Source organism: Gavialis gangeticus, unplaced genomic scaffold (assembly GCF_001723915.1).
Source record: "Gavialis gangeticus isolate Ggan-Ray unplaced genomic scaffold, GavGan_comp1, whole genome shotgun sequence".
NCBI classification, from domain to species: Eukaryota; Metazoa; Chordata; order Crocodylia; family Gavialidae; genus Gavialis; species Gavialis gangeticus.
The window spans coordinates 34716379-34727657 of NW_017728995.1; the positions used below are offsets into that span (position 1 = coordinate 34716379).

At 53.5% G+C, this 11279-nt stretch overlaps 1 protein-coding gene across 2 annotated transcripts in view; it reads right to left on the reverse strand.

Annotated features, from left to right (window-relative positions):
* Positions 1-5658: 5658 nt before the first annotated feature.
* Positions 5659-11279, reverse strand: part of FGF12 (fibroblast growth factor 12) — a 343626-nt gene continuing 338005 nt past the window's right edge. For both annotated transcript variants that reach the window (XM_019503490.1, XM_019503489.1), the window contains exon 5: positions 5659-6097. In XM_019503490.1, the coding sequence (XP_019359035.1) occupies positions 5979-6097 (119 nt within the window). In that variant the 3' untranslated portion in view covers positions 5659-5978. The remainder of the gene's footprint in view (positions 6098-11279) is intronic.

The following is an 11279-nucleotide window of genomic DNA, read 5'->3' on the forward strand; positions in this document are numbered from 1 at the left end:
ATATATATATATATGGGCATATATGGGCAGATAGCTAGATAGATAGATGGACACACACACATATATATATATATTATATATATATATAATATATGGGCTGCTAATTTGTCACCATACATCAACCGGTCCAGCTCGTGTTTCCTTTCCAGGAGACTCTGAGGAACAAGCCTGGCTCTCTAGACACCGATTTGCACATTTTATTTTTCTCTCCCTGGCGTTAAGGAAAAGACTATGATGCAGAAAATAAGTTCTCTTTCTCTGCAGGCTCTGGGCAATAGCTAAGCCAGGGATCTGTAATGTATAGGACAGTGCCCTGCATATTAGGCTAACTGGGTAGCCGTTAACAGCTTAATGGGTCTTCTGGGGCTGACTCAGTGGCCACTCCTTTTCCTGGCTTTATGCAGGAGCATAAAAACAAAGGTAAATTTTACCTATTATTATTTTTATTAAGAAGAAGAAGCAGCACATGTGTTGGGCCATCCATCCAGCTAGCAGAGCATCAGGAGAGGCAGCAACAGGACGGAGGATGTCTTGCTCCGCTAACACAGGGCACCCGGCGCTCCCATTCGTTTGAATGGGTGGCACTTAGACACCTCTGGGAATGGATCCGCAGCTATAGAGGGGCATGCCTCCACATTTGCTCCATTGGGAAGATGTCCCTTGTGCTGAGACACCTCTGTCTGCTCCGCTTCCCACCCCCCACTGACCGTGTAAGCAGGACAACTAATGTCTCCACGGGCAGTAAAAGGCGGCAGCAGCTCTTTCTCCTGCACAAATCACTTGGAGGTTACAGCATGTCACAGACTCGCATTCGAGGCCTCCCTCCACTTCACAGGGTTTGAATCTACACATCCTTTGCTGCGGGTTGAACATGCTCTTACTGCCTCCAATGCTCTGGGGCAGGGATGGCTGTGAGCATCACTTCCCTTGAAGCCAGCCCTGCACCCAGCCATACCCTTCGATGCCTCTTGAATGCCAGTTGTGGCACCTATAAGATATAACACAGGGTCCCGCATTGTTAGCAACAGCCCTCAGACAGGGGGCCAGGACCTGAGCTGTGAAAAGCAGGAGGAGATGGGAATGGCGGTTTTGTGCCCATGTCCCCTTCTGTGTCTGGTTGGGTAGCAGATTGTGAAACAACACCCCTCATACCCCCACAACCCTGCTAAAGCTGCACTGGGGCTGGGGAACAGGCTGGCAAGGTGCTGGAGCTGCGTGTGTCTGCAGGCTGGCACTCCTAGCTCTGTGCCCACACTGTCTCCTAGGGCCACCCTCCTCACGCTGGGGGAAACGGGACCGGTGCCCATTCCCAGTTACACTACCATGTGGATTTGCACAGGAGTGGCATTGCATCAGTGCAAGGGGCTGGAGATGTTGGCTCTCAGGGTGATCTGAAAACAAAGGCATCGCCCATCTGCTACACCCGCCTGCCCACGCTGGGTGCCTGGCGTCCGGTGTCATGCAAGGGAGAGATTTGACAGGTTTGCCTCCTGGCTGGGGGCTGGACAGAGCCAAGAACTGTGCACAGCTGGGCTGCCAAGGCAATTCAAAGAGCCTGATGGTTGTTCAAGTGAGGATGCCTTTCCTACCACCACTGGATCACTTTGGTGCATGGGCAGGAGGGACCAACTCCCCCCACACTGGGTGAAGCTGCAACTGGGTAAAGCATTTGGCTATGTACATGCACATGGGGGTTGAGTATGGTGCGCAGCAACACGATAGCATGTCTCGTGTTAGGCCTGGCTTGGTAGATGCTCTCGGACCATGCACCACAGGGCAGGGAGTCACCAGGAACTTGGGGGCATCCCTGGCAGAAACAAGGGCACGTCGGCTTCCCAAGCATGAGACCGCAGCTGTGGGGGATCTTGGAGGACTGAGTTTCAGCCACGGGTACCTGGGGATCTCCAGCCCTGAGCACCAAACATGTCCTCGGTGCTCTCTGAAGCTGACAGAGGCTGAGTACAATCAACTTACACCCGCAACAGCTTTTCCATTGAAACCGTGTTGGGAAACAGCCTATTTTCTTGCACTGTCTTCATTAAACCTGTGACGCTCCGAACTGTTGTAAACTGCAACGGCATCTTTGCCCTCAATGTTTCCAAGCTAGCGAGCGCTAGCGTTGGCATTGATGTGAGACTGCAAAGGGGCAGCAATTAAAACCAAGCAACAGTGATGAGAACTCGGTGCTCGGCTTTCGGCGCGGGGCGGACGCACCGGCGGCTGGGGTCTGGGCCTCACGTCGGCTTGCCTCTGTTCGCTCAACGAGCATGGCAGCTTCCCCTGTTTTTAGGCATGTGAATTATTCATCCTGCTGCTGAGCCGTGACATTTTAGTTGTCCGTCCTGGGAGAGAACAGCTTTCTTTTAACAGCAAACCCTTCCGGCCAACTTCTGCTGCAAGGCGTTAGGTCCAGATCATCGGCAACTTCGGCGCATCCGAGAGCAGGAGCTGACCTCCTCTTTTCACTTCTAAGCTGAACAAATGGTCCTGGCTCCTGTGCTTTTAAAATCAACAGTGCAATTCCTTAGAGAAGCTATGGGAGATGATGGATGGGGGCAGAAGTTGTACCAGCGCTGGAAGGCTAAATCTATCATCCCGCCCTTGACACTAGAAAACATCAATGAAAAGCAGGAGGAGATGGGAATGGCAGTTTTGTGCCCATGTCCCCTTCTGTATCTGGTTGGGTGGCAGATTGTGAAACAACACCCCTCATACCCCCACACCCCTGCTAAAGCTGCCATGGGGCTGGGGAACAGGCTGGCAAGGTGCTGGAGCTGCATGTGTCTGCAGGCCGGCACTCCTAGCTCTGTGCCCACGCTGTCTCCTGGGGCCACCCTCCTCACGCTGGGGGGAATGGGACCGGTGCCCATTCCCAGTTACACTACCGTGTGGATTTGCACAGGAGTGCAAACTGCCTTTGCAACTGCCCATGCAACTATCCCAGGGAGAAAAGGACACACCACTGAGCTCACAACCGCGCGCTCAGTGGATTCAATGAGTGAAGTTGTCTTGGAGGCTGGGATGGTCTTCTGTGCTTCCAGTGGTGGTATTAACCTTCCCCCCAACAAGTGGTCCCACATTTAAATTTTGCGGCCCCATCCCACAAGGGTTTCCGTGAGAGGCCTCTGCATGTCCCGTGTGCGAAGCCTGTGCTTAACACTAGCGTGCAATGGAGGACCTTGTGCCCCTAGCACAGGAGAAACGGGTGTCTCTGCAGCTCCACCCACTGTGACCTCAGGGGTCAACCCAGAAGGGGACGGAGGCACCCAGCTCTAGACTAAAGGTGCCACAGGTGGAAACACCTGAGAGAGGCAATGCAGAAGTGCAGCACGCTGCACCTACTCCCAGTGCTGGTGCCTGAAGCAGGTCGACCAGCCTTTTGGGGCGGGTGGTGGAGCTGCCGACGTGGCTCACAGGAGGCCAGGAGTTAAAACACTGGCCAGAGAGGAAAGAGGCCAACTTTTAAGTGATCAATAGTTCATCCAGCCAGAAAGCAAGAGACCAGGCAAGCCCAGCCACTTCTCCCCAGCGTAACGCTGGCTTGCACGGACCCTCGTCTGAGGCTGTGCATTGCTGAGAAGCCCAGGCACTGCATGGGCCCGTGGCTGGTTAGCAGTCCACATCGCAGCTCCATGCCTGCCACGTAGGCTGAGCCTTGCAGCAACTAGGATGCCCGTGGCTCCAGCCCGCAAGCTCGCCCTGAAGTCTTTCCCTGCCGCAGCCTCGAAAAGAAGCCGTCGTTGCCTCAGCGATCCAGCCCTGATCACCTCTTGGAGGAGTAACTTAGGAAGAGTCGAACTGAAGCAGCTCAAAGCTGCAGGGATGCTCGGCTAGCCACGGCTCGCTCTGCAGGCACTACCCCAGGCTGTGCAGGGGCAGGCGGGAAGACAATGGCAGCAGCGATACCAGAAAAAAGGGGCTTTATGGCAAGGCTTCAGCTTTCCCAAACAGGGTGTGAACAGGCTTAAGCACATCTCTTCACGTGAAAACGCAGCGTCCTCCACAGCCTCTGGCATTTGTTTTAGCGTGTGCTTGCTTAATTGTGGAGTCCAGGAACCAACCCCATGCGTGCATGCATATGCATGTGTGCATATGTGCGTGCTTCATTCTGTTTTCACACCGGTTGGCGTTCTTCCACCAGCTTGCTTGGCACCAGAAGCGAATTGCAGTCAGCTCTGCCTGCAATCACAGCCCAGCTGCAGCAGGGCCAGGGATGAAGCAGTGATTGTACTGGTTTCTATTGCATTTCACGCACCAGAAAGCTTTGCATCAGTGGGTTTGGTGACTTAAAGGACTTTTCCTGTGCGTAGCCTTAACGCCGCGTCTGCCTCTGCCCAGACCCTCGCGGCCATGAGTTTCCTACTCTCCTCGTCCTTGGGTGCCTTGGCCATGGCAGGCAGCAGAAGCAGCTGGATGGAGCCTGAGAAGCTCAAGAAGCAAACCAAAGCCACGGCTTCCCAGGACGCTAGATATATTCCTACTGCTAGGCCCAACTCTGGGAAGAGGCCAGATGCCCTGGTGATGGGCATGGATTGAGAACGGGTGTCAGCGGGCAGGGATGGGGAGCGGGGCTTGCAGGACAGGAGCCCCCAGGGCGGGATGCCTGTGCAAAGCCGAGGGAAGAGCTCAGCTGCTGTGGAGGAGACGCAAACGCTGCTCCCCTGCCCTCATGGGGCCGACAGCGCTGGGGCTTTGTGTCCTCTAGGGAAAGGGCTCTCCCACAGCAAACCGAGAGAGGAGCCCTGTGGAGACCACACATTGCCCATCACTCCACCTTGCTGCCTGCCTGTGCGCAGGGAGACTGGGTACGGGGAAATTTCTCTGGGACTCTCATGCTAAACCAGGCTCAGCTGGGGTAAGAGGGCATCGCCACTTGGTACATGAATATATGTGCAGAAAAACACAGCGGGGCTGGAGAGTGGCTGAGCTGCAAGTGAAGTAGTAAAGAAAGCCATCTAGTCTCTCACACGCACCCTGCACACTCATCCTCCTCCTCTTGCTGCCCCCCAGCAGCCTTGCTCCTCGCCCGTGCACACACCAGGCCCTTGTGCAATGAACTCTCCATCCTTCCTGCTCGACTGCAGGCGTTTCAGTAGCTTTATCCCCCTCTCATTTCACAGTAGTAAAACCTCACGTCCCAGCATCCTAAACCCCTAATGAATTAACCAATTCACCTTGCAAGGCACAAAAGCCTATTTATGAAACTCCCCTGGCAGCTAACCATGGAAAAACAAAAGGGAAAGAAAGGACACAAGATGTACACCCAGCTCAGACATGCGCCGGTCATGCCACCATCACCCAAGGATGCTGTTCTAGCGTGGATGGAGAAGCCAAATGCAGCTGGTTCCTATCTGCAAGGGCCAGCACCCTAGGTCGTTTATTTAATTCAGCATCAGGCGCCGTCCCTGCCTTTCCTGCCCGACAAACCCCCCTGGATGCAAGTGGAAAGTGGAAGAATAACACGAAAGCACAGAGAGCGCAACCTTTCGTCTCGCCGGCTTCCGGCACATTGCTCGCCAAGTTCAATTTTCCAAAAGCTCTGTTTTATTTTTAAAGGTAACATCTTTATTAGTAGCAGTAGTACTGTTGTCGTTAGTGTTTATTACTTTATTAGTAGTTGTCATAGTAGTATTATTATGCAGAGATGAGTTTTTTTTTCCCCTTTTGATCACAGAGCAAACAATTGCTTTTGCAAATGTTAATGGAGTCCTGATTTAAAATTTTTTTTTTCTCTTCACTTTTGGGGGGGGGTTGTTTTGGCGTGTGTTTTGTTTTTCTAAAATGTTGCGACAGGCAAGATTTGGGGGTCGTTTTCCTCATCCTACTCAACAAAAGATTTTGAGTTCAGAATCCTAGCCGCTACTGGTAGGTCCTGCCTTGCTCAGTTTGTGGTGGTCTCGTGTGGTTTCACCGGGTGGGGTGGGCAGGTGGGCGGGAGGGGGACGACGGGAAGTGGGGGCAAGGGGGGTGTTTTGCAGCTATGTTGAGTCTTGGTTCACGACTTTGCCTCCGTTCATAGTTGGTGTCCCTGAACTTTTCCTTGAGCGTCCTTGTTTCTCTCCGATTTCATGCAGCGATGGCTCCCTGTACATGCACACTGTGGACGGAAAGGGCAACGGTTAGCTCATGTGCTGCTATAGAGACTGGGCTCGTTGTCCATCATTTGTATGAAGGATTGGGTTTCCTAGCCTTCCCCCTGCCCCCATCTCCCTCCCTACACACATGCACAGAAAATCCCGGTTTGTCCCATTACTCACGGTCTTGTCTGCCTGAGCTGGCAGCTGCAGCCTTTGAAGCCTTCACTCCTCTAAAGGGAGTAAGGGCTGACCTGGTCGCTCCCAGCTAAGTCATCCCTAGTGTCTGCTCTTTTCACACGTCTATGCATAGCTGTGTATACCAACACCCTCCTTTACGGTGCCGTGTATAGTCTCGAGGTGCCAATACCAGCAAGAAACGCATGAAAGCATCAGCCTGGCTCCCTTCCTTGAACTGTCAGCAGGAAATACGTGAGAAAAGAAAAGCATCCCCATCTGTGCGACTGCAGCCTTGTGCCCAAACCTGTTGTACCCTCTAGCCACGTGCTGGGGTCTGCGCTCGGTGCTGGGATCACACCAGGCCACGTTGTGCCAAGCCCCGGGGTGGGGAGGAAGCAAAGCCTCGTCTAGACAGAGAGAAACTACCTGTGTTGTAGCTTGATGCAGCATGTCTTCTCTGCTCCTGCGAGCCTCCTCATGCTGGGAGGCACTTACAGGGCTCAATCCTGCACTTCATGATCTGAGCGATGGTCTCCAGTTGTGGCAAGGGAAGTTGAGGTTGGATATTAGTAAAAACTTCCTTGCCAGGAGGGTGGAGAAGCAGTGGGACAGGTTACCCAGAGAGGTGGTGGAGTCTCCATCCTTGGAGGTTTTGAAGACCCGGCTACACAATAGCGATGGATGCCCCTTTCCTCCAAGGATGGGTCCAGTCCCTTTTTGCAGCTTCCACCACATCTGGTGGTCATGAGTCCCACACTAATGACACGTGGGGTGTAAAAGAGCTGCCTGTTGTTACTTTTAAATTTACTGCCTGCTTGTTTTGTGTTGCGACCCCTCGTTCTTGTATTGTGACAGCGAATACGTCCACAGCGCTTCCTCTGTCTCCAAACCAGTCTCACCTTGGGTGGGGGAATACAACCCCGCTGGGTTTGTACCTACCAGAGGGGAGGATCAGGGCAGGGCTCCCAGGTTTTAGACCAATACCCTAGTCATGAGGCTTAGCAGTTAGTGCACTGCTGCATCCTGCCTCGGCGATGGAGCAGGGACTCTGCGTGTCCTGCTCCCTGGAGGAGCGTCCTAACTGGCCACACAATTAAAGGCTGCTGCTCTGCCCCCATTGGGGTCCTTGCCCAGCGTTATGCATGTACCCACCCAGCCAGAGCACAGTCATACCGAGCACACTCAACGGCGCGTGCATGCATGTGTGCTGGGAGTCGAGCCCCAAATGGCGAGCAAGGTCCAAGCGCTGCAGGGCCGTGGCTGGCCCCGTGCCACTCAGGTGCAATGTGACACAGGATGGAGCCTGCTCTGCCTTCTCACTGCTGGACGTGCAACTGGAGAGAGCAAGGAGGTGTTTCCCCTGCCTGTCCCTTCCAATGCTCCTGCATGCTGCTGCTTCCTGTCCACTCGAGCCGTAGCCAGGGCTAGCTCAGGCCATCTGCCTGCAACCTCGGCTGTTGAATAAGGGTCTCTGCTTGACCCCATCTGGAGAAACTTCAAGGCTCCCATTTCAAATAGGGCCTTCTGGACCATCCGTCCAAATCCTGACCCTTCTCATGGGCAAACGTGCTGGAGATGGGAACTAGGGATGGGGCCAGGTAGCAAAGCTGACCCTTCCAATCCTGGCAGGGGTCCCTCAGACGGGCGTAATACCACATTGTTTGCTAGGCTATTACAGCACGGCTGAGTGGGGAGAATCAAGCCCATCATAGTTTGGTTCTGGTTCCTCAACAAGAGCATGTCCAAGGAAAAATTAAACAATTCCAGTCTAAATGATGTGAATAAAGAAGGGGGGGGGCACCACCTATGGCAAAGTGCATTTCCCCTGGATGCTCGTAGCCTTGCCCTGATTTCCAAATAAATCTCAGCAATTAGAGCCAGATCGAAAATGTTGCAATTGCTTGGCATTTCACTCTTATCTACAAAAACATTTATAGTAATGCAGAATAATGTAGGGCAGCAATAAAGTGCAGTCAAGTGCAGAGCAATATAGGCGATATTGCACAGAATATCTCAGCAATGAAAAACATTAATTTGCCCATATAGCAAGCCTGCCATCCAAGGCTCTCAAAGCACTTTAATTGCACACTCTAACTGAGCCTCACGACACCCCAGTGAAGCCTGTACTGAATAGTAAAGTACCGTGGGTAAGGCTGTTCTCAACGGGAAATACAAAAGGAAAGAGAATGAATGACCTGCTTATCTTGAATTGATGCTGAATAAAATCCAAGCATCCTAAGCTCCCCAGCCTGAGCACTACCCTGCACCTCGTCTGCTTGGCAAACAAACCACAGGAACAAAAGGAAGCCCCAAATTCCCTCTAGTCCTGGCAGCAGCGAGGATGCTGGCTACATCCTGCAAGCCTTGACAGTCCTCCTTTGCCTTCCCACAATACTGTCTGCGTGCCCAGAAGGATGCATGTGCTCGCCCACAACCCACTGAGAAACTTCACTGCAGCAGGGAGGGCAATGGGCCGTGGCCTGACCCCCATGGGCTAGTTCTCCACCACGGTGAGCATCCAGACCCAGTCCCTGACCTTGCAAATCCAAGTCACGAATACGAATCAAGCAGCACACAATTAGACAGGACACACAGCTAAAGCTAATTAAGAAATCCATGCACTGGAGTAGCAAATGAGCCAGGCAGGGACACTGAACAAAAGTGGAGACGAGCAAAGCAGACGTACTGCGCCTCTCGCAGAATCAGTGCAAAACCCGAGGGAGCAGATCACAGAAGAGAGGGGAGAGCAGCGCGGGGCGTTTGGATGTGCAAGAGTTACCCCATGCACGCAATCCCAGCCTACGCAATATTTATACACAGCGACACGGCCTGTTCCCACACAGCTGCGTTATGCAGATTCAGTGAGTTGGCGTACGCAAGCGGCATCCATCTAGACGGGAAGCGCTCACATTTGTGGACTGGCAGAGCTAGAAGGGATCGAGTCCGACCTGCTGTATAATACAGGCCACGGCTGCTGACCCCGGCATTGAGTTCAATCACTTGCGACATGCACCAAGATCAGCGACGGGCCAGCGAGCCAGCACTGGGGCATCCCACCAGGTTGGTCAACACTGAACCAAACTCTTTCTAATCCCATCGTCGCAGCGGCTGACAGCTCGTTGTGAGCGGCGTGATTCAGCCCTACGCCCGGCAGCCGGGTGTGTTCGGTGGATGACGCGGCCCTAGCTGTAAACCTCGCCACCGAGCCACAACACTGACGGTAGAGATGGGGACTGCGTTTTACCCATCAGCTGGTTCTCAGCCAGGGATAGCCAACACACCTGCTAAGGAAAACATGCAGATCAGGGATCTTCTGGCAGCTGAGCTGTGTACAGCTGGGGTGGGGGATGATGTTGATTCCCATCAGGAAAATATCTGAGATTAAAAAACACAGGTGCCTGGTGCCTGAAGAAGGGTGTTTGTACCTGAAAGCTTGCAAAGAAGAATTTTTCCAGCTATAGTTGGTCTGATAAAAGATAGACCATGTCTGCCTGTGTCCTTAGACCAACACAGCTACAACCAACACCCCTGGTGCTAGCTTGGGCCCTTGCAGGTTGGCTTTCTAGACGGCATTGCATTGCAGCAGAGCTCAGCCCTGACTATCACAGGGCAGGGGGTCCGGGCTCTCCCCCAGGTCTGAGCATGCGCTGTTCACATGCTCAGGAGCCAGCTTTCCACTGATCCAGACTTATGGGGCTTTACAACTGAGCACCTACTTACCCACACACACAGTCTTTAATATCAGTGAGCCAAGGATTCAATCAGACCCTGTGTCCTAGTCTCTAATCAACATGCACATCCTAATGCATCCACTGAACAGCCATGCCCACAAATGTAGCGGCCAGCCATGGGGGTCAAGCTCCTCTCCTGTGCAAGTGCCAGCCCCATGAAGAGGAGGAGGGTGTGTGGTGGGGGAGGCATGCCTGTCTGGGGCTGAGTTTTCTCCCTGTCCAGCGGTGCACACAGAACCAGCTCTGGAGGTGGGATGGGGTGGATTTGGAGGGGGCAGTCAGCGATGTGCCAGACTGAGGGGGACACACTACAGACAGCCATACCACATGCTGCCACTTCCATTTCTCCCAGCCCTGGACTCAGGGAGGCGATGCAACCCCTGCACAGCAAGCAACCTTGCTTTGCTGGCATGCTGTGAGCTGCCCAAAACAGCGTTTTGGAAGCCAGCAACAACAGCAACAGCTTTGAGCAGACACACTACCCTCACAGGCTTGCAAAGCTTCCGGCTCCCTTGATGCACAGCACAGGGCATGCATGACTGGTCTGGTGGGGGACCACAGCTGCCCCGGGGTTTGGTTCTCCATAGCTTGGGTCTCATGGGCTCATGCTGGAGGGGAGAGGGTTGAGGGCTCAGCAGTTGCCTCCTCCTTGCCCCGCTGCCCCTTGAGTGGTACTTCACAGCAGGCAGGGGCATCCCCAGGACCCCAGGAGCACCCTGGAGCTGTTGTGAGTGCACCCCAGGCTTGCATCTCCATCCTTTTTGGGCACAGCGGCTAGTGGTTAGAAGCCAGAGAGCCGACACACCGTGGGCAAACATTGCGAGGAATTAGACGTGCTCTAATGCAAGACGGTGCAGGACCTTCTCATTTCTAGGATTATGATAAGAAGGAGGGGAGGGAAGGGCATACCAACCCTCCGAGAGGAAGAATAATGTCAGAGCTACCGCAGTGCGTGAAAGATGGATTTCCATCCTTGGAGGTGTTGGGATGGTGGAGTTGGGGCTGGTCCTACTTGGAGCAGGGGGTTGGACTAGATGGGACATCCTGAGGTCCCTTCAACCTGAATTTCCTACAATTCAGCAAGAAACCCTATTTCTCTGCTGTCCCCCTGCCACCTCATAAGACAGTCCAAATCTACACATCTCCATTTCTGTGCATGCAACATGGGTTGGAGAAGGACGTATGCAGTGTTTTGAGGGCTCTTTCCCTACCGTCAGTGAGAACTGGGGGTGCTTTGCACTCTGTAAAATGAACACGCCTGGACCACAGGGCAGAGATGGGGGCAGACGCCAAT